At 35.7% G+C, this 26,241-nt stretch overlaps 1 protein-coding gene across 39 annotated transcripts in view; it reads right to left on the minus strand.

The window, feature by feature from the left end:
• The window catches only part of CAMK2D (calcium/calmodulin dependent protein kinase II delta), a 273,998-nt gene that overhangs the window by 23,559 nt on the left and 224,198 nt on the right, over positions 1–26,241 (minus strand). For 6 of the 39 annotated variants that reach the window (XM_049708868.1, XM_049708864.1, XM_049708869.1 and 3 more), the window contains 9 exons: positions 25,363–25,457; positions 22,937–23,059; positions 22,624–22,707; positions 22,141–22,183; positions 18,797–18,834; positions 17,384–17,416; positions 14,466–14,525; positions 12,475–12,516; positions 10,044–10,092 (listed from right to left, as the gene is read on the minus strand). In XM_049708868.1, the coding sequence (XP_049564825.1) occupies positions 10,044–10,092; positions 12,475–12,516; positions 14,466–14,525; positions 17,384–17,416; positions 18,797–18,834; positions 22,141–22,183; positions 22,624–22,707; positions 22,937–23,059; positions 25,363–25,457 (567 nt within the window). The remainder of the gene's footprint in view (positions 1–10,043; positions 10,093–12,474; positions 12,517–14,465; positions 14,526–17,383; positions 17,417–18,796; positions 18,835–22,140; positions 22,184–22,623; positions 22,708–22,936; positions 23,060–25,362; positions 25,458–26,241) is intronic. The other 33 variants (XM_004263306.4, XM_004263304.4, XM_033437778.2 and 30 more) reach the window with 8 other exon arrangements.

The following is a 26,241-nucleotide window of genomic DNA, read 5'->3' on the forward strand; positions in this document are numbered from 1 at the left end:
GTAAATTATCATAAAATGTAACAGTAGATACATATTTGTGAGTATGAAATACTTTTTTCCATTATTTGTTGAATATAAAAGATGAACATTCATCAAAGACACCATTCAGGTTATCTGATGAGTAATTAACAGTCCACACTTAGAAACTTGAAGTTCCAGGGGGACAGACCACTTAGAACGCCTATAAGGGTTATCTTTAGCACTTGCATAGGCAGATTATACAACACATCACAAACCACTGAAGAGGAAATTCTTCAATAATTCACAACACTGCTCATGTTAGAAAATTCTAGTACAGACTAAAAGGATCTTACCAACTCAGACATAGGCGCTTACACATTCATCCCAAACAAACGTTGTTTGTTTTATCCTCCATAACAAACAAGCAAGCACCACACTTCATTTTTATTAACTGTTCATATATTTAAATAGCGTTAGTAAGTTCCATCTTAGTCTAATCTTTTTTTTTACTTATAAAGTTTATAAATGAAGATCTTCTATTTCCTGAAGAGAGATTTAAAAACACAATCTCATATGTTCATACCATTTCTACACTGGTCACAGTACCTCTAAAAAAATCACTGGGGTCTCTTTAAATAAGCTCTTTTCTGTCATTAGAGACTGTTAAGCTTTTCAGAGGTAATTCTCTATTCTTCAGCAGTATCTTTACATTTTTGTTCACCGTAACTCTATACAACGTAATAGTATACAATTTTTTTTAATTAGAATACTATAATTCTCAGTAAACTAGCTAAGTAGAGAGTAAAAATACTCTGTACTCAAAATAGACACCACCACAGCAAGTTATTTTCCCCAATTGAAAACATTCTCTAGCTCAAATTGAAAACAAATGACATTCTGGAGCAGAATTTCTTTATTTTCTTTCTTTTAAAATCTGAAAACACATAGTGATGATGGGTTTTTGTCTATTACTCAAACTTTCCCTAAAATCCCAAATTCTCTCCTTAACGTTTGCCATCCGTGTTGTGCTGGATAGACATAGTGTAAATAACCACATGTAGTGATGTTAATGAAGAAACCAATAATCCTGTAATGAATTACTTCAAAAACAAACAAATAATAGGTCTTTCACACTTAAGCTGTTAACTTCTGTCAAGATGGTTAGTTTCCCTCTGAGGAAACACTGAACTGGCTAATCACGGTCTCCAAGAAGGACATTTTATGTTATGGTTCTTGAGATAGTTTGCTTGAGAATTTGGCATAGATACACTCCTTTAAAAATATGTATTTTACTTTTGTCGAAAACAATCAGCCTACATACTTCTCTTTTATTCTCATCAGGGATAATCAAGACACACTCAAAATAAGCCAATTTTTCAAAACACGTGAAAACATCCAGGGATAAAAGGATCAGTTTAAATGAGGAAAGACTGAGTCATTACTTAAAATGTTATGTTTAATTAAAAACAAAATATGTCTCTAAACTCAAAAATTTTAAGAGTTCAAACAAAATTAACTTAATGCAAAAACCTCATAATTAATTTATTAAGTGCCTACTACATGATATCATGGAAGCAAAAAAACAGTGAATTAAAATAATCTAATTGTTTAAAATTCATGACAAATTAAAATAATACTGTTACCTTAATAAAAGCTTTTTAAAAATATTGGCTTTTGTTTTAAACCAAATATGAATTTATTTTCTGTACTTGGGCAGCTTCTTTGTTTGCTTATGTAAGTAGATTGGCTGGATTGTGGGTTAAGATTGTGGGTCTTAACGTTTACAGATGTTTACCCACTTATCAAAATAAACGGCTTAGAAAATAGAAACACTGATGCTACAATAAAAATCACAGGTCCCTTTAGATTTACAGACTCTTTTAGTAGTGAACCTCTGTGCTTATATCATGTACTCATAGGAAAGAATGGCCAGAATTAATATAATTAATTTTGCTGACTATCATGGGCCAGGCATTTAACAAATATTACTCTAGTTAACATGCCTACGTTTTGTTATTGTTATTATTGTTAGGTTTGAACCATACGAAATCTTTACTTCTGAAGGTAAAAAATGGTTAAGTATTGAGACATCATTATCTCCACTGTACACAATATGACTCAGAGAGGTTTACATGGGCAGCTGGATTGCTTAGCTCATAAAAGGCTGGGCTGTAATTCAAACCTACTATCTTTGACACCAAAACACATCCTCCATCCAAACAGGAAAGAGGATCCTGTGACTTACTTTTGAAATTTTCATTTTCTATGTTTTTAGTTTCTCAATTATGGAGTGGGGGCAGGGAACATGTGGACAAAAACCTATGGAGATAAAAAGTTGAGATGTGATCATAACTTTTAGAGAATTCTAGTCTTTTTAATGACTACTAGGACATGGCATGGTTGATTTCTATCTTATTTCCTTCCTTCATCAATTAAATACTTATTATTCCTACTCTTGCCAAACACTGGTCTAGATACTGTGGATATAAATGTGGACAAACCAGTCAAAAATCTCTGCCCTGAAGAAATTTATATCCTAGTAGGGGGAGAGAGACCGTAAGCAAATAAGTAAAATACATATTCCAGATAATGATAAATACTAGGAGAAAAGGAAAGCAGAGAAGGAGAATGGGAGCACTGGATTTGGAGGGAAACAATTTAAAACAGGGTCATCAAGGAAGATCTGAGAGGGTAACATTTGATCAGAGACTAAAAAAGAGAAGAGGCAGCAAGCACATGGAATCTGTATCAGGACATATTAGGCAGGGAACGGCAACTGTAAAGGCCCCGAGGCAGCAACCAGCTTGATACATATCAGGACAGTGTTCCTGAGACATCTATAGCAGATGAAGTCAGACAGTAAAGGGAGGTATAGCTGGAGGAGGTCCTGATCACTGAGGGCCTTATAATCCATTCTAAAGACATTGGCGGCCAATGGAAACAAGACATAATCTGATATATTTTAAAAGCATTACTCTGACTACTGTGTCGTGAACAGACCATAAACAGGTAATACCAAAGCAGGTAGACTGGCTAAGAAGTCATGTCAATAATGTAGGCTAATGATGCTTTTGTGGACCAGGGTGACAGAAATGGAGTCAGTAGTCAATTAAAAAAAAAATTGAGTGTACTTTGAGGGGAGAACCCGTAGGATTTGCTGGTAGACTGGGTATATAAGGAAAACTGAGGAGACAAAAAAAAAGCAATACCTATAACTAAATCTGTCTTTTTGTACCAAATATGATGCTACGTTTCATATGATGGACGGGCACATTTTGCTTAACAGCACTGACCAAGGGAAAAATGTTACACTATTACATATCAAAAGAAACAAAGAAAAAATAGACTACCTGATTCACTAAGTGTTAAGGATAAACATTCATGTACCTTGGAAGAAACTTTCTTTAACATAGAGTAAAATTTTAATGCAAAAAGCCATTCATTGGGGAAATGGACCAGCAGATATAATTTCATTAAAGAATGTACTACATGACAGAGAACTCCTTGAGCAAGGGTTTTTTGGCCTCAGCCTAGTCTATCATATCTAGTACATAGTAGGTGTTCAATGGTCTTTTGAAAAAAACTAATTGAATCCAAATTTTCCAAATAGAGGTCTCTTTGTTAGGAATTACATGTGTTACATGCATCTGAAATTTTCTGTATTTGCTCACATGACTATTTGTAGCTATGTCCTTATGTTTGTTTTTCAATGAATATATTATTCTTGTTTTAGAATTATCTGGATACAAGCCAGAAACAAAGAAGGTACACTATCACGCAGAATCATCATCTTTTCTAGACTTACTCATGAGGGCAAGAAGTGTGGCTATCGCCTCCGCAGAGCACCTTACACTGCAGGTGCCCAGGGAACATTTGTTGCACTAAATTGAATAATGAAAATACCATTCCAAATGCAAATAAATAAAAACCCTTTACTTCTAGATAGTCTCTTCTATAAAGCGCCTTCATTCATGTGTTTGTTGGTTGCTTTCATTTGTTTTGTTTTGATTTCAGACTTTGTTTTAACCTGGGGTTGGAAAGAGTTCTTGACCTCATAATTGGTCAGCAGGGCTAAACAAGCCTGAGGCTATCACTGACAAATTTAAGATGCAAATCTCACAGAAGGCAAAGAGTAAAGAGAAAAACAGAGTGAGTGCGGAGGGTAAAATAAAGGAATGTGAAAAAAAAAGAGAAAATGAAGTAATTTTACATGGGTGGTAGAAGGGAATGAATTCTGCATCAGTCCTATAAGTTATGGTTCTTGATCTAAATGTTAAAAGATCAACAGGTAGACACACACATGCAGACAAGAATTTTTCTAAATAAACCTTTTTAAACATCAAAGTTTGGATTAGAAACCTAAAAGAAGTTACTGTATACTGCCCTACAGGTCTTCTAAGACACTTTCAATCTAATGGAATGACATAATCATCAAAAGTCCTTAAATAAAATATCCAGGAGTTTCTTAATTTGCAGATTCCCTTGAAGTAAGAAATGCATGCAAGGCCAAGTGCTGAGTTACAGACTGCTTAAGGTGGGAAGGGGACTGGCATCAAGTGGTCCTCTGCCCCAGGGAAGCCTACACAGAAACGATGATTTGCAGTAAACAGTAGAATTTGAGTATTTAGTCATCACACTGTCCACTACTGTCCAGATTTACAAAAGACACTACTGTCCACTACTGTGATCTGTGTCCAGATCACAAAAAACTCACTAATCAAGTGAGTCTGTAGATTAGCTGAGACCATGACATCCAGGTGTCCTCATATACCTGCCTCCAGTCAAGAGATAAGGCTGTCAATACCTGTGTCCTTAAACTGGGCCTTATGCAAACATTCTACGCACATTACCATCACCTACGTGTCAGCAAAAGGAAAAAGAGTATAAACGAGCATGAAGTCCCCACATACAGCCAGTCTCACATTTCTGCAATACATTTCTGCTTGCGGTACAGAGCTCCACTGGCCTAGAGCTGTAAGAAAGATGAAATGCAGCAAGAGATCCAAGCAGCTGCTGAATGCTGAGCTGAAGTGAGATGCCGGAAGCAGGATGAGTGACAGAGATCACTTAAGGGCACACAGGAGCCCAACGTCAACAGGGGCTGCACAGCTCTGGCATCCTGTGAAAAAGCAGTAGATGGACCAAACTGATGCGCACGCATCAGGAAGAAGTAGCTGACTCTAAGCAATGGTGCTGGGCAGGCTAGGAGGTGGACAGACATTGTGGCACACAGCAGCAGGCCCTGCAAACCGTTGCTATAGCCACAAACCAAAGGACAGTCTTCACATGTACACAGCGTCAAAAGGACCACTTTAGGTACACCCACACCCCCTGAGAGCAGTACTGCCATCACTGCCATCCAGTCATGAAAGGCCACTAATGCCAGCTGTTTGACAACACCTGGAATTAATGAATTACTAGACATATATTCAAAATGGAATGATTATTTCATTAACTTTGGACCGAAAAAAAAATCATATTTTGAAAACACCATAAATTCTAATAGAAAAACTTTTTTTTTTTAAGTGTATAATGGGCTGTTATTATCACAGTGCTTCTATGGTAATAACTATGCTTCATTAAGATGCTTATTTGTTTTTAAACTATTAGTATCTCTCTGTTACACTGAATTTATTGATGTAGCGTTAGAGATAATATTTGGGTTGAGTACAGGACAAAATTAGGAAGCTGCTCACAAGGTCAATACTAGGAAGTCAATACATTGCCTTGGAGAAAGAAAACACAGGACCAGAAGCTTTTTACAAAGAAGAGTTGTGAAACAACACAAAGTCCCTTAGGGTGACTGTGAGTTGGGGCAGAAAAATGTTGTGGTTGTAACTCAATGCTGAAGGTTTTTAAGAAAAAGAAAATAAAAGGACGTTTAGATATGAAATACACTTACCTTGGGTCTGACTTTTTCAGTAAGTTTTCCTGATACTTATTGAATTAAATGTGAGAAATGGCTTAAATGATAGCACAAAAGATACACATAAAGCACACGGAAGAATGTTTTGCCTGAGGTGTTGAAAGCTCTTGAATAAAACTAGTTCACAAAGAGAAGACCTGGAGCTCAGGCAAACAGTAGACATTTAGTAAACATTCCCTGAATGAATGAAGAAGCTGAGATAGTTTAGATACAAAGCAAGAGTGACCGGGACCGGGGCCTCTTGAAAGCCAAAGGCCATTCTGAATGGAAACTAATACGCAGAGTTCAAGGAAAATGGGTCTTTCCCAAATCCCCGCTCTCTAGGTTCCACTGAATGGAAAGGACCATCAATCTACTACAACTTCTGCTTTCTTCCTCCTCTGACAGCTGCTAGTCTTTCTACCTTTTTCCTCCAGAAGAGGCCAGAAAAGGGTACCCCGTTGTTGGTTCACCTCGTTTCTTCCTCCGGTCAGGTCACCATGATGTTTTAATTCCCCCTCCCCATGTCTCTTTACAGTGGAGGGGAGGTAGACCTGTCCCTGCCAGGTTGGTCCTCAGGGATGGGACGGAATGTGCACCACACTGGCAGGGGAAGCATGCGATATGGTGTTCAAGGGATGCGTACACCACCACGAAACGATGCCAGTCGAGGTGCTGGTGTTGGGGGGGCGCCCAGCAGGAAGGAATGGAGCGTGTGGCTGCACGGAGGAGTGCACTATGGGAATATGCCTTTAAGAGTATGTTAAAAGTTGTGGTGTTTCATCCTGATAACAAGGCTGTATATAGAAAGGATAGAGTTGGAAAGTGTGTGTGTCAAAGAAAAGACATGCAGTTTTGTGGATAAGATATAGTTTTGTAGTGAGGGTATGGTTTTGGTCAGGGGATATAATTGATTGGTCTTTGTGAGTTCCTAGATGTTGGATATATGTGTAACTTTGGGTTCTAACAGAGCTGGACAAAAAACACATTCCCTACCAGGCTATTCAGAGCTATGGCAAACTCTGAGGTAAAGAGAAAAGAGTACAGTCATTCAAATGTATAAATATATGAGGGTCTTTCTGAAAGACAGTGCACTAATAAACGGAGAGATTCCCACACAAGCCTATCACCACCATAATAAATATATCAAAAACATTTATGACAGTTTTATGCACCACCTGTCTTACAGTAAGAATGATGGCCTGGGTGATCTTTCAAAGGATCTTCTAAGTCTTAAAGTTTTCTGATATCATTCAATATTAAAAAGGTTAACCACCAAAAGACCGTATGGGTCTTAAAAAGAACACAAATGAGGCCTAATATATATATGACTCTGTGGCTACATCCACCCTAGGAAAATAAAGCAGACACTTGAAAAATTTATGCATTGAGTTTAAGGAAAGGAACCAAGGCACTTTGGGCTCACTTATCAACTGGACATTTCTTTTGATCTCAATATTATGCTCAATTTCTCTAACATTTGGTGTGTGTAGACTCAGCATAACTATAGAGACAAATACTGTCTCAATTTGGGAAATCCCAGCGGTGAGATGAAACCCATATCATTGTGATTTCAAGAGAAGAGCTGTTTTCTGAGAAGTACTGATATAATTTCATTTCACCAAATAAATATAAGCTATAAGGTGAGACTGTCAGGGACTCTGTTTATATATTGACATTTACACAGATTAACAGCAATCACCCTAAGCCAATGTGTAGTACAGTGAAGAGTCCAATTCAGGTGAGAAAGACCACTTATTAAAACCCTGCTTGTAATCACCTAAGAATAAACATATTCCTCAGAGGATGACTTGCATACAGTGAGGTGTTAGTATTCTCCTAATTTTATTCAGTTATTTAAAGGTTCAGTCTCACCAGTGAATAATGCACAGGTTATTTCTTCTTTTTGATTCCCGTTCAGGAGAAGAATGTAAAAAGTCATATAAACATTTTGTTTGGGTGAAAGAGCTAATGAGTCCAAAATACTTGTAAAGATGATGCTTTCTGAATCACTGGGAAAGCTAAATGGCACATCTGCTTATTTGGTTAAAAAAAAATCTCTTTATCTAATAAGACTGGCATCAGTGATTCATAAAATTACTTCAGTTCAAATTTTAGCTCAGAGGCAAGAGGGAGATGAATAGACCTACTAGGGCTTCCCTGGTGGCGCAGTGGTTGGGAATCCGCCTGCCAATGCAGGGGACACGGGTTCAAGCCCTGGTCCGGGAAGATCCCACATGCCATGGAGCAGCTGGGCCCATGCACCACAACTACTGAGCCTGCGCTCCAGGGCCCGCGAGCCACAACTACTGAGCCCACGTGCCACAACTACTGAAGCCTTCACGCCTAGAGCCCATGCTCCACAACAGGAGAAACCACCGCAATGAGAAGCCTGCGCACCACGACAAAGAGTAGCCCCTGCTCGCCGCAACTAGAGAAAAGCCCACATACAGCAACGAAGACACAACACAGCCAAAAAAAAAATAAATTAAAAAAAAATAGAGCTACTAAATAAAATCCTCGACACAGCTATCCACCTTTCCACTGTAAATAATGACTGACTACTTCTAGCAAAGTTAGATCAGTGCGCTAGTAATCTAAATAGAGACTACAATTTAAGTGTCAGCTGTTCTGTACGACCAAAGAGGAAGAAGTCAGCAGAGGTGACTAGCAACTTGTGGTCTACAGTCATTTTTATTTCTTTTCTTTTCTTTTTCTTTTTTTTTTTGCGGTATGCAGGCCTTTCACCGCCGTGGAGCACAGGCTCCGGACGCGCAGGCCCAGCAGCCACGGCTCACGGGCCCAGCCACTCCGCGGCATGTGGGATCCTCCCGGACCGGGGCACGAACCCGTGTCCCCTGCATCGGCAGGCGGACTCCCAACCACTGCGCCACCAGGGAAGCCCCATTTTCATTTCTTAAATAGCCTATATGTCTCCTTGACCTGAGAATTTCCAGGTTCTTTATTCTATAACATGAATACAATTTTTCAAAATTATATCTTACCAATGCTACCTACAGAATTAAAGCCTGTGGGATACTATTAGGTAATAATCTTTCCAGATAATGTTTAATTATCTGATGGATCATTTCTCTGAATTTGTTTTATACTTCTTTTCCCTTAATACTTCTGTTTTAAATATCCCTGTTTTTACCATTCTTTTTCTGGAATGGCTTCTAGACAAGTGGCCTGTAGGAATTGTAGTTACCTATACTAAATTAAAAAAATAAGAATACAAAACTGCATAAACAATTGCAGCAAAATTAACACTTCTAAAACAGCCCTGAGTGAGAGGGGGGTATGGACTTATATACACTACCAAATGTAAAATAGATAGCTAGTGGGAAGCAGCCGCATAGCACAGGGAGATCAGCTCGGTGCTTTGTGACCACCTAGAGGGGTGGGATAGGGAGGGTGGGAGGGAGACACAAGAGGGAAGGGATATGGGGATATATGTATATGTATAGCTGATTCAATTTGTTATAAAGCAGAAACTAACACACCATTGTAAAGCAATTATACTCCAATAAAGATGTTAAAAAAAAAAAAAAACAGCCCTGAGACCAACAAGAAGAAAACTGACTGCAAATGTGTGTTTAGTATGTATGTGCAGAGGCACTGAGAAGATGCTGATAGAAATGCTGGCAATGACTCATATATGGAGCTAAGGGAACCTGGACAAATGAACTGAATGGAGATCAAGAATATATTAGAAAAGTGCATGAAAATCTAGGTTTAAAAGGCTGACAAATGCAGAATTTCATTGAAACCCAATTGAGACTACTGAAAGTTTCAAAAAATGGTTATTCTCATGCTCTGTTCTTGAATATAAGTTGTTTTCTAGACATACATATACCTTTTGTATTACCTTTTGACTGATATATTTAGAATTTGATATTATGATCCCAAACATTCATTACTAGTTTAAAATCACAATGTCCTTGAATATACCACATGTTGTCTATAGTTTAAAGACAGAGAAAAGAATATAATGTGAAGAAAAAATGGACAAAATCAGTACATATAATTAAAATAATAATGTACTTATAAAAAGAAAAGTAATTTTGTGTCTCAGAATAGACCTAGTTCCTAAACTTATTAGTTATTTGAAACAAATACTTTTCTTCCGAGATATATGTCTCTGAGTTGGGATTTTCTATTTCTGGTTTAATCATACCTTTCACATCTTCATCCTCAATTGTTGTATTTGAACTCTCAGTTGACTCCTGTTGAGAAGAAAACATATTTAAAGTTGCAAACAATGAATAGCTTGACTTTCCTTTTTCTCAAAAAATTGGCAAGTGATATACGTATCATGCAAAATTCTTCAGCAGGCTGTGCACATATGCCGACATGCAAATGTACAAATATGTTACGTGGTTTTGACAGAAATAAAATGTCAAATGCTGCAAACATTTCAAAAAGGGAGTACTCTGGTTGCCTAATCCCCGAAGCACGATAAATCAAGGTGATTTGTACAAGTAGTCAAAGTATGCAACTTATTTTAAGAGCTGTGTAAGGATGTGTTGTGTTACAGTGCCCCATAAGGTGTGCTTTCTCTAAGTATTGATGAGACGTTGAATATACTAGCCTAATGAATTTGAACCTTAAAAAACAACATTTTTTATTCCCAATTAATTAGTAATTAGTCCTTTCTTTGTGTGAGGCACTATATCAAGCAGTAAATTTGTAGGCTATTTATCAGCCTGACTTCTCTGTAGAGAGAAAAAGCATTTCATTGAATCATTTGACGAAGAAGCTGAGATATGGTGAAAGTACTTTCAAGAAGAATTTCCATGTTTGTGATCAGCACAATGGAATTATATGAATAATTTACTTTCAAGGAAAAAGCAGATTTTTTTCATTCATTTCTAAATTAGAAACTGGCTTTATTGGTAAGAAACTTGCTCCCACAATGAAAAGACAAAGCTATTTCTCTGTAAAACTACAAATGAAGTTGCAGATTAATAAGCACAGTTAAAAGGACACTGTAACTGCCAGTATTAAGACACGTTCCTTAAAATGGTTGACAAATTTTTCCATTAATAATGTATTAATAAAATATTTCTAGCAAAGAAATTTAGTAATGTTCATAAGAAAGACACAATTTTCTACTTGGAATGATTAAAGGCTACTGCCAAAAAAAATTGGAAACTTCTAATCAATAGCTATGTGTTCAGCAATGAAAACAAATTTTGGAAAATGATGCAAACATTAGTCAGTGTACTTTCAGAGATTCAATATTCAAAAAAGTGATCAAATTTATACAACTAAATATATAATATTTATATTAAATATATAATATTTAATCCAAAGGGACAGACTAATTAAAGATATATCCAGAGTCTCCACAACATAAAACCAAAGCAGAGTCTTCATGCGTTTCTTAATGTGACCTAGTATTCAAATTTAAACTCAAGATGAGGATAAACCCATGCACTGTAAAAATAATGCATGTAAGCAGGAAATATCATGCAACAACTCTTACAAATGACATAGCTAGAATTAATCGAAGTGTCCACTCCAGCTGCTATGCTTGGTCTTTCACTTGCTAACGATATTGGAAATAATTGTTCACATGTGTGATGCTCCTGACTACCTCGAGTCTTGTAGGGACTTAGAACATTGTAAGTGTCACGACTGTAAAATACATCTCATATTAAGGAACATAACACTTCATGTTTTCTTACTTTAGTAATTTTAATATTGACCAACTAAATGTTAGACCAGAGAAATGTGTTTTCTAAGACTTTAACACTGTAGATAAGAGTAAGGAAAAGTAAGACCCATGACTATACTTAAAATTTGAGAAAAGTCTGATGAAGTATTTTTCCCTCCCCTTAGAGATATAATAATGGATGAGAAATAACAAAGCAGAAAGATGGAATACGTTCAGGAACTGCCTCCTTTCACCTTACGGACATGTATACAAGTACTGTTATTTAGTTAACATGCTATGCAAACAATTTACAATGGATAGGAAACATCATAGTCTTCTTTCAGGATAAGCAGTTACATGTCTGTTACTGAAATGCATATAATTAAACAAAAACAAACATACTTCACAAGAAGTGAAACTCCCTGATTATCCTCAAATCCATGCCAAACAACAAAAACACCACAAACAACAGGGAATTAAAAGAAAACAAAAAGCACACTATGACAACAGAATGAATAAAATTCAAAAGCAACATTAAATTTAAACAAATAACTATGAACTCAAGTTGATTTTTTTGAAGATAGTGGAATGATATAGCAAGAAATTCTAAAATTTCATGCAGAACACATCTAAAGTACAATGCAGACAGGCATGGGGGGAAAAACCAGATGGAATTGCTTAAGATACACAGTCATCTCGACATACAGACTTGTTAACTGCACTTTTACTAACTAATTGCACCATTCATTTCTCTTTCACAATGTCATTCATTTTTGTTTTCAAAGAAATATGTGTATAGTTCCAGATAAATTAGGCCCAAAAGAAAGTATGGTAGAAAAGGGTAAGGGTTTTCTTTCCTAATTTGAGATTATGAATTAATTTTGCTTTGAATATTTGATGAGATGTGTAATCTTATTAAAGCAAGATGATGTTGATTCTTTCTGAATACCTTGTTTCCATCAGGGTTGTGGATTACAGTAGTTTGGGGCTCCTGAGTGAGAACAAAATGGAGAAAGAAACAGTTCGCATCGGTAAGTACATTCTTAACTAGTGCAGGGACAGAGCAGAGTGAGCCAGCTGACACAACTAAATAGTGACAAGAGCTTAAGCAATGTTAACTGCTGTCAGAGGTTGCAGCTGACAAGATCTCTGATGAAAGATCTCCCTGGTGAGTCCATGAGATACAGCACCTCAGTACCCAGCAGCAGCATGCACAAGACCTTATTCGTGATCAGCATACAGACAAGGCTTTGAAGTCTGGAGACCTAAAGAGGCACTTGCTGTTTCACAAAGTCCTATATCTTTAACAAACAGCCTGTTAATATCTGTCCCATAGAAAACTGGCCAAGGGCACTGGAGATTAGAACTTTCTGAGATGATCTCAAAGTCTTTGTGAAGATATTTTTCAGCTGTATTAATCTGAGAGCAAATTATGGTGTCACAATACACAGATAAATACCCTTGGAAAACCTAGAATCACTGGACAACGCTTAAAAAAGGGCTATCGTAAAGAATGTATTTCACAAGTCCATAAGAAATTCTGAGAAACATTGAAAAGGTTCTAGAACTAATCATATAAACACTGTAATTTGAGACACATTGCTGTTAAATCCCATGTTAATTCATATATATATAAGAAATTTCTGTTTTATAGACTGACATGAAAGATTTGTTTGTAAAGTCATGTTTCCCCATGAAGAATATATTATTTTTCCTATTACTTTCTACTAGAAAATTGAAGAAATAGTCCCAAGCAGAAAATAACAGTCAAATAACTGATGTAAAAAACGATTCAGTGTCAATACATCAACGGCATGCTTGGCACTTTCATTATATGATGTCCTAGCAACTGGGAGTTACTGCAACCCATGGAGAATGCTCTTCAGTCATAAGCACTCTGCCCACTAGACTATCTCATCTCCACTACACTTTATGCTGAATACTTAGAAAGCATATTTACTACCATCCTTCTTCCCTTCCCTGGCTGGAGGTATGATCAACACTGTCTTTTTTTGCTAGTAAGTAACCTGCTATCTTGATGTGTCCTTCCTTTAAATGTTTTTAAATTGAGCCTTCTGGTTAACTCTAGTGGGACAATCTCCCTAACATTTTCCACTCATCTGAAATTAACAGTACACAGGACAGTAAAAAACCATTAACATTTCTGAAACTCATAAATCAAAACATGGAATAATTTGGGGAAAACATTATGGAACTAAGAACACTGAATGCCAGTATTCAAACCTTGAATTTCAACATAATATGGTCTCAAAGTGTTAAACTGAGTTGTTAATAGTGTGAATTTGATAGAAATGGAAAAAACTGATTCCCATTGATAATTCAAAGCTCTGTGCTATGCAATTTCATCCTTTGGATTAAAGTGAAACAGTGATAATTTAATTTAAAACACAACAAACAAAAAGCTTTAAATTATCCAGTGCCTCTTTATCTCAGAAAGTGAGGTCTTACAAAGCCCTGCTGTCATAATAAGAGAGAAACGGGAACTCTGAATAAGGTCCACATTTACTTTTGTCTGGCAGTAATCCTCTTAGCTCTCCTTGATGTCAACAGTTGCGTCAGGAAAAGAAGAAACCACTGTTTGCATATCTAGAGCTATCATCAAAAGAAGAGCTAAGAGCAACCAAAGCGCATTCTACGGTATTTCTAAGGCAGCATGCAACACTTTTAACTGAAGACCACAGCTATCGTCAGTACAATGGTCAACAATGAAATGAGGTCATCTCATGTTAGAAACACACTGTTTGACAACTACCTTAACAAAAAGAAAAGAACTTTTCTCATATCTTAGAAAGCAAAAACAAGAACAAAATCCAAAAAAATAAAAATAAAAAATGTATGTATCTATATAGTGAAAGCAAATGAGAGAAACACCAAAAACAGTAAAGAACTTAAGAAGGGTTACAAAGAGTCCAGGTATACCAGCGCCGGGGTAGGAATATTTTCTTTGGGGCTGGTTACCACGTTGGCTTTGTTGTTTATCTGTAGGTATGCAGAAAATAGAAACAGAGATGCCTTAAACCCCTCGGTAGCCAATGTCTCTATACACAGCATGTCTATGTGGAGATATAGACATGAAAATAAAGAGCCACTGAAGATGAATGTGAAAGACACGGTGATGACTGACAGGAATGACGATCAATTCTAGTCTCCGATGGTCACACCCGGGCTAGGACTGTGTCTGTGATGGTGGAATGACAAAACGGACTTGGCTGCTTTGGCTGTGCCACCTTAGCAAACAGACAAAGAGCTGCTTCAACGGAGCTCAAATCAAGTGTCAGAGTATGAAATAAATGTAAACATTTTCATACTCTGCAGGTTGGATTCTGTTCCCCAGCTTCCAATTTTCATTGTTATGAATACATTCCTTTTTTCATTTGATCCTTGAGTCTGAAGTCACACATAGACTGTCTTTCTCTGGGCAGCCATCATCATTTTGTTTAGTAGGTATCAAATTAAAAACTTAGGTCTTCCGATGAAATGCAGGCTTTATAGTAAAATATCTTAACATGATAAGTCTGGGTCTCCTTTAAAAAATACATCTTCAATTATAAATGAGCAAATCGAACTCCTTACTATATTCTGGATGCAAAATGACTTTATTTTTCACAATTGTTTGAGAGGAAAACACTATGTATTCTATCAAATTACTGCTATTGTTGAAGACTATTTGGTAATACCATTCCCTTGCTTTAACATAATTGGTTTTGACCTTAAAGAAAGATCATTATCACTATGGAAGCCACTCTGTGAAAACTCAGAGGGTCAATAAGTATTGTAATGGCCCAGAGAAGACTCTTTGTTGACAAGTGGCAACTTGAAACTACAATTGAGTTTGGTTACTAAAGAATCAGAGACTGAAAAGTAATACTCAACATTCTTTTAAACTCATGCATGACATTGTGATTATCAAACAAATATAAATTAACATTCATTTTCTTGCACTATATTATCTAGTTGTTTTCTTTACATATTATTATCTAAAAAATATATCCCATAATTTTAGTATAAATGTACTTAAGGACTTAAAGAGAAAAACATTCTGCATAAAATAAATGAATACCAAATGAATATTTATAAGCAATTACATGAATTTAATTGTTTAGACTTTCTGAGCATTCTTTTCTTTCATATTTTATACCTACAGATCACATTGAAACTGACACTGAGAGGAAGACAGAAGGTCCAAAAAATTAACTTGGGTATGTAATAATTTGCTTTTCTATTCATTCCTATTTGTGTGACTATTTGGTACCAGTATTATTTAAATACAGTATAACACTGCGCTCAGTGACATGCAAGAAAAGAGAGAAAACTTGGTGCCCTTTACTGGAAAACTCTTTAAATATTAGACCATCAATCTATGTTTCGAGGATAGTTTAAAATTTTTCTTTAAATAGAAGTGTGCAGAATTTAACATAAAATTTGTGCAATAGCCAAAAAGATAAGAGATAATGGAGTTTATTAAAGAAGGGTCAAAATTCAGTATTCGCTTTAGTACAGAATATATGAGAAAAGAGGAGGGACACACATGCAAATAATTTCCTATTCAGGAAGAGTGCTTGGCAAAACACAGCTGACTTCTTATCAAATGATCAGAAGTGTTTAAGATTAAAGCCCACAGGTATTTAATATAATCCATTTAGTTTGTATCAGTGATTGCAAAGAATGAAAGAGGAATATACTGAGATCTTTTCTGTTCTGAGATATGAGACTTGATTTTTTTCCTAGGTTGTGGTTGCCAAGAACTGCTTTATTTTAGTGGGAATGTCTCACGGGCATACCTACGCACACAAACATAACCGTATAAGCGCACACACGTCGACACACACGTTCACACACACGTTCACACACAGCATACACACACTGTCGTCTCTTCCAAATGAAGGCCATTCTGTCTGGATGAGCCATCCTTTATTGTTAGGTATGGCAAATATGAATTAAATGAATATGTCCCTCAACCACCACTTTTACTTGTGTTTAAATGTACAGTTAAAAACATTTTGGTTAAAGTTTAGCTTAATGATTTTTTTACTGTAGAAAATCTTTTGAAGGTATTTGTAATGTTGATTAATTTAAAATAACAGGAGAATTTCTAGGTAAAAGGCTAGGAGGACTTCCTTTTAAAGAATCAGGTATCAAGTATGGGCTCAACCACAGCTGTCTTTTAAATATACAAGAGCTCTGGCACTTCTGTTTGTGAAATGTATTTATTTTATATTATGGAAGCAGAGTATTTTTATTTAAAAAATTAAATGAAACCAGATATTTAAATTACGCGCTGAACTATTCTTACTTTATAAGAATAATAAGAATAAGGCATGGGCAAGATATTCTTATTTTTCAGGTGTTGAGCTCATTCAGTTTTAAGGTTAATAAATATTTTTTCCAAAGGTGCTTAACTTGGATGAATCCTTGTAAGATCACTTTCACACAATTTATAAAACTCCATGGTGGATGCATTCTCGTTTATCTGAACTAAGAATCACTCCTATCTTAGTAATCACGATCACCATTTAAAAATAATCCTATAGTGTTCCTTCACTTTTCACAATAATTATAGACATTAATTATGTCATAGTTTCTTCAGTTTTAGGAGAAAATTGCACTTTTTAAATAGCATATGGATGACGGTATAAACTTTTTACATATTTCAAAAATTCCATTTCAAAGAAAAACAATAATATTTGAACATGGGCACTGTGTTTGATAGTTAATTAACATTAACCTGTAATGATCCTATACTTTCTCCACTTACACTAACTTAGGCAAATAAGACTGTTCTATTCCTAAGTATGAATTTTCACAGGAGGAGAAATCTGGCAGATAGAGATCCTCACCATCATCTGAACACTCGAACTGGACTTCCTTTTCTGAATTGACCAGTCAAAGAGAAAGGAAAAGAAACAAAATATGACCGGTTGAATTTTTAAAGTATCAAAGCATGGAGCACAGAATAATTTTGTCTTTAAAGGTGAACTATAAGTTGACTGGAAGAAAAAAGTTCTGGAAATGTTTCTTTCTATATAAGGATAGTAGTAAAAATAAATGTCTCAATAGAAACTGTGAGCTCTGCATCACCAAACAATATAGAAAAACACAAGGGAATAAAACATTTGGAAAATTTAAAATATCACATTTCCACCAATGTTACATTGGGAAAAAAGCAGACATCAACAGTCATTACTGAACTTTAAGTTGAATAAACTAAGCAGAAGGAAGAGAATATTACAGGTTGAGGACAGGAATTAATCAAAGGTAAATGCCAACCTAATGGGAATCACAAGTGCATGGTCACCATAGCTCTGGAAATTCCCAAATCACACACAGACAGGTGCTGAAGAAATGACTGGGCGTGAACATGAGAAGTGACAGATGATTTTCTAAGTTATATATTCAAAATGAACTGACCACTTGACTTTGGGTCAAGTTTAAATGTTAGAAAGTTAATTAATTCCCAAGAACGCTGAAGTGTTCATGAGGAATGTAGGTGTCTGCCAGTGGAAGAGAAAGAAAAGGATTAAAGAAATAAAACATCGAGGTAATACTCTGGAAAGATAACAAACACAATGCATGTATAAGGTTATATTCAATCAAAGGTAAATTCCTATGAAACAAAACAGGATCAGTAGAAAATAAGCTGTATTATTTTGTTTAGAAATCCAAGAAAGTTGAAATATTCTGCCATTATCTTTCTTGGAAAATTTTTCTAATTATTTATTCAGGATATTCATGTTAAGTCTGCCTCAATACCTTATGATAGAAGAACAGGAACAATTAAGACCTTTATAAAAACTGCCCAAGCAGAGAAATATAGTCATTTGAATTTTGATTTCCTAGACTCAGTGACTTGATTTTCCCCCCCCCATGGGCTATAAATTTCATCAGCCTTCAAGAACATAGCATAACTATTTGGAAAAGCATTTGGTTTTCAGGGATTTTCAGGTCACCATGACAGTTTGAGGATGTAGTAAAACAGAGAGGATTTAGACGTTCAGTTTCTATGGTAACTCCATATAAAGTCTTATTTTGTCATGATTATTTAATATATAATAAGTAGAAAAAATGCAGGTTTTCTTGGTATAAATATTAGTCATTCCTGTACATTAAATTATTTTATATTTCAACCTGCATCCTTTATCAGGAACTATAAAAAGTATAAGCTGCAATGACTTAGAACTTATATTTAACATTTAAAAATAATCCAGCATCTGAAAGTCAGAAATGAGTTTAGGAGCACCTGTTTAACTTACCTTTACTCCATCTGGTTTCTTCAACAAACTCTTGGCTGCTGCAAAACGAGAGTAAAATCAGTTTAGTGAGTTATCCATAGAAACCGATAGCCAGGCAACAAAACAGGTTATTGTTTCCTTCTACCACCTTTACTGATTTATGGCCAACATATGCCAAGTTATCAAGGTCACATTGATGAGCGCGAGCTTACAGGACATTGAAATACAGTATCACTTTTCTTGGTCTTGCCACATCAAATTTAGAACTAAAATCTTATTTAGTTCATTGAATATAATTGGACACTTTGCCACTTATATTATTGGACTTTATTTCACTGTTGGCTGTGAAAAGGATACTGGAACTTTAACTGGACTATGCTTTTGTAATCCAGAAAGTTGATTTCAAGTCTTTAGACATCAGCTCACAGATTGTATTACATGTTCATTCACACCAAAAGTATCAGTTCTGCCACTTAAGTCCCTCTTCCTAGAGGTTTAAAACTCATTTGTGACAATTTTCTCTGGCTAAATAACATTCTTTTTAATAAATATATATTTGAAATCAGATAATTTCATTTTTACAAAAATATTAATAACTATACTTAAAATGAAATGGTATATTATTGACCTAGAGCAAATTTTTAAATGCTTAGCATATGACCTTTAAAAAAAGGTATTATGTATTTTCTTATACTTCAAAATCAGAATACAAAGGTCATAAACAAAAGCCTTTTACACTGAAAAATTAAAAATCATAAAATTTGAGGCGAGATAGAAAACAAAATGAAATCTTCAACTAAATCAGAGAACTCCTAAAGTACATGGTCTTATATGAAACTTTACTTTTTTGGAGGGAGCTTTTAGCATTCCTTCTGTTACTGAACTCCTTGAGTATATTAAAAAGTGAAGTGAAAAATATACTTATGAATGGGTACATACACAGTGAACAGATTATGTAACTGTCAACGACAATTAGTAGATCAAGTGTAGAACATCCACAAACATGTAGGACAAAGTACACACTTATGCTTCCATTTAATGTTAATTATATATAGTTATTTAAGTACATCAGAATAGAATTTGGTATCTGAAATGGAAATACCTAGCTATAATAGAACTGCATGAACATGTAATTTCCTGACATCTGTTTGATTTGGGCCATTATCTTGATAGCACTTTGATAAATTTTCAATTTATTTAAAAGATACAAAAATGTTAATTTTATTTAGTCTTTAGCAACAAAGCTATTAATTTATTATTAATAAGGCTGTAAGAAATAGTAGCCTTAGCTATAATACTGTGTACCTGGAGCTAAGAAGCAATATTAAGTAAATCCTGTGGCAGTTAATAGGTTAGAAAGCAAACTCAGAATAATTGGAATTGCAATAGCAAGCGAAGAGAAGACAATGATTCAGGGTAAGCAGGGATTTGGCCTGGGAGATGCAGAAATGTCCCTTTTGCTTACTATTCACCTTACCTCACAAGAAATACATTCCACATAACGGGAGAAAAGAAAAAATAAAAACAACTTTATAACCATATACTCAAGGACAAGTTACTTTAAAGAGCATGTCTGGCAATGAAACAGAATGAATACTCAAAACTAAAATGCAATATCAACTATAAGATGTAACTGCGTCTAATGTTATATCAGTTGGTTTTGAAATGACGGATAAAAAAAGTTTGCTTTTCATGCTAAGACATTCAGAAACAATATCAAATCCACATATTAGTCGTGAGTTTTTAGTTTACACGATGATGACAAGGAAAATGTGAGGTAAAAAGCTTCTATACGTGGGTACATATATTACTAAAGGCCCAATTTATGCGTGAGACTTCAACAAAATGTACAATCTTAATTCTGGAGATTTTTTCAAGTTAGTTTGTCATTAACAATACATACCATATAAATCATCCTACTTTTTAGTGATTCACTAATGACTGGGCCACAGTGAATATTAATTTATTTGAATATAGCATATATCAGTTAATATTTAATGAGATACTGAACTCACCCATATAAATGTCAACTGTATTAATCAACTGTTCATAAAACAGGTAACTTGACAAAGGCAGTAACAAGATTTTACTACACCAAACAAATTGGACAAAATACATACAACTGACTAACACAGTCCCTCAGTCTGTAGCGTTACTCGTTGTATTATTATCATTGTTGCTGTTTAACAGGTCAGTGGAAGCCTTTGGAAAGCCTCCTATGAACTCACATCATATACAATGGGAGACAAAAGGTGACCATTTAATAAAATGGTAAACAGTAACTAGAAATCGGTTGAGAAATTTGGAAAACATGATAATGATATGGATCATCACCTGATATCACTACAATACTCAGAAGTGAAGTATGTGGCAGGAATAAATTACTGAAGACATAGCTGGAGAACTTGATGCTGCAGATCACTCTTATATAAACAGTAAGCAAAGTAAAAAGGTAGTATTTTTGGTATAATCGTCTGACAATTGTTCCAAGTTTAAACAGCCAAACAGTAAGCTTTACCAATGCAACAGTCTTGCTGCTTCAGTCCCTCTCCATACATAAGACTGATGAGCTTTTATCAAAATTTTAGTTTTGGAAACCTGATCCTTTGAGGTAACCTATCAAAAAAAGGAGTTCCAAAACTCAGTTTCTGGAAAAGGTATATACTTTATGTTGGCTTTGGCAAGTCACTTCTACAATAAAGAAATAGTTTAGCTTTTTTCAGCCCATTATTTAAACAAACTTATTTTTACCAAGAAATCATTTCAAGGAACGTTTATTACTGTGGGGTAGGTTCTCTGTAAATTCTTGAGTTTAGATACCTTTGAAAGTTGTAATCATTCTTATAGCAGGCCAAGATACTACAGAACTGTACTTTCAAAAGAACTTAGGCCTAAGAGAATTGGGTTCCTCAATAATGGCCTTCTTCTAAAAATCTTGCTTACTGGGATTCCCTGAGAGAATGAGACAAAAACAAGAAACTATTCATAGTTATTACTTTATGAGATATCAATTAATTCTACGTTCAAAATGCTGAGCTTCCAGCTGGGGGGAGGACGTAGTTCCAAACTGTGTGCACCCCAGCAGGGGTGACAGAGGGGTTTCGTGTCCTGCTCCAGTGCTGACTAGAGGTGGGGCTGCCTGGGTGCTCTCATGGAGAGTGTAGTCACGGGCCTGACGCCTCTGCGAGACAGCACCCAGGTAAGAGCCTCATGGCAGCCACAGGCGTGGAAGGAATCCATGGCATACATTTGCCATCCCCGAACAACAGTGTTTTTCTAATTATTAAAGAATTTAAAATTAAATTCCAAAAGAGATACCAGAGAGGAGAGGAGGGGATCAAGAGCAGAGTTCTTAACGCGTGTACCTGAAAAGTTCCTCGTAGCCAGCATAGTGGTCAAGATGGCACCCTGTCAGGGCGATAAGAACACGAAATTAATGCTGCCTTTGCAAATCACTGGCCTAACAAAGAAGCAGTGTTTGACAATAAGTCTTCTCCTAGCCTTACTTTCAGTCAGGGCATTTTTGTCTGTTTTTGGTTTTGGTTTCCTGAGAGTAGCAGGCCTATGTTTCTCATAATGCTGGGACCACCCTTGTGGGTGCGGCCAGATTCCAGTTATTAACCTGCACAGCTGTTTTCCACTGAAGGGAGGGACCACGGCTCGCATGGCCAGTGATCCTAGCTCTTCATCGTAGCTGTAATTCCAGTGTAGATTCCATTTCCCAAAGACCCAGAAGAAGAAGAGTACTGAGGCTTACACATTTAAAAGCCTTTGCTCCGTTCTTCACACAGAACCTCACTGCTCACGCTGCCAAATCTCCCTCCTCACAAAAGTGGAAACTTTCTTACCTTCAGTTTTCTTCTGGCATTGAATTTCTTCAAGCAGTCAACAGTCTCCTGTCTGTGCATCATAGAAGCAACAGTAGAACGTTGCTGGAAGAGGAGAAAAATAAACTTAATTGAGGATGTTTAAAAGATATTCATTCCTTAACTTCATCAAATTTTTATTAATGGTGCCTGCATCCATCTGACAGACTTACAAGCACTCAACTGCAAGAGTTTCCTAATAATGAATTTTGCCAAGACTATTTGTAAGACAAATTTTAAAGGAGAATGTATTTTTCATTTGCTCTCCTGAGATCTTTGGAGAACTGTCACTTACACAGATCCATGGGTGTTTCAGTGCCTCCGAGGCTGTGATACGCTTGGCAGGGTTGATAGTAAGCATTTTATTGATGAGGTCTTTGGCTTCAGGAGTCACTGTGTCCCACTCCGGTGATGGAAACTTTAAAAATATGTTTATAAAGGGTTTAAAAAATAGATACACTCAGTGGAACAGAGAAGAGCCAAATATACTAATAATTTCCTTAAGCAGTGAATTTCTTGTATAAGTTAAATTGTATCTACATATAGACAAACTGATGTAGATATATATATCCCCCCTCTATGTATATATCTATATATTAAGATACTGAGTGTAATTGATAAGGGACAAACATGTACACTAAATTGCCATAACTACTGATACATTCTTAAATTTGGGAAAATAAACTCAGTCTTCTAGTCCTCTCAAAGCGTATTTGCTTTGATATGAAAATTCAATTTTATGCAGCCTTTCGTGTAATTATTTATGCAATTTTGCAAAAGTCAATAAAGCTGCGACATTGTCACATCATCATGCTACTATGCCAAGGTTCAAAATAATGTGTTATGCACTTCCACAACTCATCAAGAGTAATAGCAGAGATAATAAAACAGCTTCAATTCCTGTTCCAAACCTGACCTATAAATTGTCACTATTTGGAGTGCAGCAGTGAGAAGAAATTTGAGACTACAAATTTGAGCCTCAGCAGGATTTCATTTTAACACTTCAAAAATGATAAATTTCACCAAAAGAAAGTTCATGAAATTTACTCTCATAACTTCTATTAGTAATCCGTTTGTATAGTAATAATACGATAAAGAGATTTATTCTAAATTTCTGTGTATAAATTTTTGTTGATAATTATGTAACCTCACTTTCACTTAATAAGCATATTTAGTAGAAATAATATTCTTGATGGGTTAAGAAAAATGTATATCGCATTAGTTTCTAAATAAACAAAATATCAGGTTCTTTTCTCAATTCATGAATTTTTATAGACAATCTTGAGAAAAAAGGCATTGTCACTGTGCCTTAATGGACTTAAGTTAGTGCACTTTTAGTAGTCATAAAATGGGCAGTTTGTGATCCATTGGCAAAAGGAAACATAAGAAAAATGATATTGACTCTTTAATACTTGCAAATTTTTGCCAGTTTAACTTTAATTCCAGAAGTTTATTTTGGGCAGTTGTAAAAAATTGCTAATCAGGAACTACTGAAGAAACACTCAACCCTGTTTCTTTATGATGTGCAGATCTTCTGATAGAAAATGAGGGGCTGGGTTCAACCTAGATAAAGGTGGGCCCTTTTCTTATTTTTCTAACTTTCACAAAGTCATTCCTTCACATTCACCAAGCAGTGCATTGCAGAGCTGTGTCTTCCCAGAGAGGTGCTTAGTTCTAGTCTGTAAAGATGGTGAATGTGCTAGCTTGGCCAGGTAAATTACAATCTGGTTTAATTATCATTAGTCTGGCTAAAATGGAATGCTTCAAAATTAAAGATTTCAAATACCTGTGATACACACATCCATCTGAATGTTACATTTAGTCAGAAATGCATTGGGGAGGTTATGAGACCTGATACAATATAATACAGACTTCTCATAACTTTTCTCACAGCCACATTGAGCTTTTAACTTGTACACAGAAGGTGGACCCAATATTGCCTACCACTTAGCCCACTTAATAACATAGGAAGAGCATGTCCAGACCTTGCATTCTGACTTCCAGAGGACTGTGTGAGGTAAAACCAGAGGAGGTGGTAAATCATTTACAGACATATTTATCAAAGGAGAGAAAATTATACCAAAGAGCACAAAGTTAAGCCCTAAAGACAAAGTAGATATGGTCTTACTCTTCAGATACAGAACTTAATTCATACGCCTACTTTCAAATATTCTAATTGTAAATGAAATGTATTGGAATTGTGATTTTCAAATATTTTTCAATTGTGAGACCCATTCTTCATATCAAAGCTCTCAGAGAAGCCACTTGGGTAAACAAAACAAACAGTCAAAACTGACAGAATGGAACAATGTTCTATTTGATACATGGATCACTGCAAAGTATTGTTGGTATATAATTATGTGATAAGCATTTGAAAATATCATTCAGCTAAACAGGTAGTAACCATTTCTAAAGCAAAAATCTTTTAATTTTTATATGTTTTAAAATGCACTAAGATCCAAATGCTTGGACATGCAAGGTCCTTCCTTAGAGGCTTCAAACTGTTTTCCTTTCAATCTTAGGAGATATTGAGCTAAAAGGAAATAGAAACTGGATATAGCTGCTGTATTTCTTATTCTTTATCCCCCTTCCCCTAAGAGAGAGGAAAATAATAAGGGACATTATTGAAAATTATGGTTAAAATAGCAATGAAAAAAATCTGGTTCTTGGTCAATAAACATAAAACCCTCGTCTAAAGCTGGATGAACATTTATTACATACATCATAAGCTCCAGCCTTGATCTGCTGATAGAGTCTGTGCTGGTCTTCATCCCAGAAGGGTGGATATCCAACCAGTAGAATGTAGAGAATGACCCCTGGAGGGAATGAGCATATTAACATAACGTTAAGTCACAGACAACAAGAAGTTAAACGTGGCAGATCCACAATGATATTAAGCCACACCCATTCAAAGAGGGGAAACTGGATTGTTGGTAAACTTCAGAGAGACATGCTCTGATCTACTCTGAAGTGTTCTGTGGAGGGTGAATGCTGTTCCCCCTATGCTCAAGAGCTCGGATAATGCGGCAGGTCCAATGCATGCACCAAAGAATTCTAAAGATACACAGCAGGACAACGCTGAAGATGAAGCTCACCTGCCATCGTGGCTGACACATTTGGCCTCGCTGAACCCTGCCTATATATGATCTCTCTGCGCTTTTATCTATTTAGATACCATGTGATTTTAGTCACTTTGTAGGTTGACATTTAAAAACATAACGTGTTATTTATTTCCTTAGTCATTTTGCTGCTAATTAGGACATTTTGTAGAGCAGTTGTGCCCTGGTTATAGATTCATGCTCTAAATAGTCAGGGTCCCTGGGAGTGTGGATAACATATAAAGAGATGAAAATCCTTTTCTCTTTAATGACCTTAGTCTTCAAAAATAGAGTTTTTCAGTAAAACAACTAAACCAGTGTTACTACAGAAGAGCATATGTTACAAAGAAGGAAAAGTAAGAGGAAAGTGAAACTGTACATAAAATTCAAAGAATTAAATACTCAGCTTTAAGACAATTTGAGATCTTTTTCGTAAATATCAATATGTAATTATTCACAAATTAATTTAATCAATACATGATTTAACTTTTAAATTAAAAAA

This window comes from Orcinus orca, chromosome 4 (assembly GCF_937001465.1).
Source record: "Orcinus orca chromosome 4, mOrcOrc1.1, whole genome shotgun sequence".
NCBI classification, from domain to species: Eukaryota; Metazoa; Chordata; class Mammalia; order Artiodactyla; family Delphinidae; genus Orcinus; species Orcinus orca.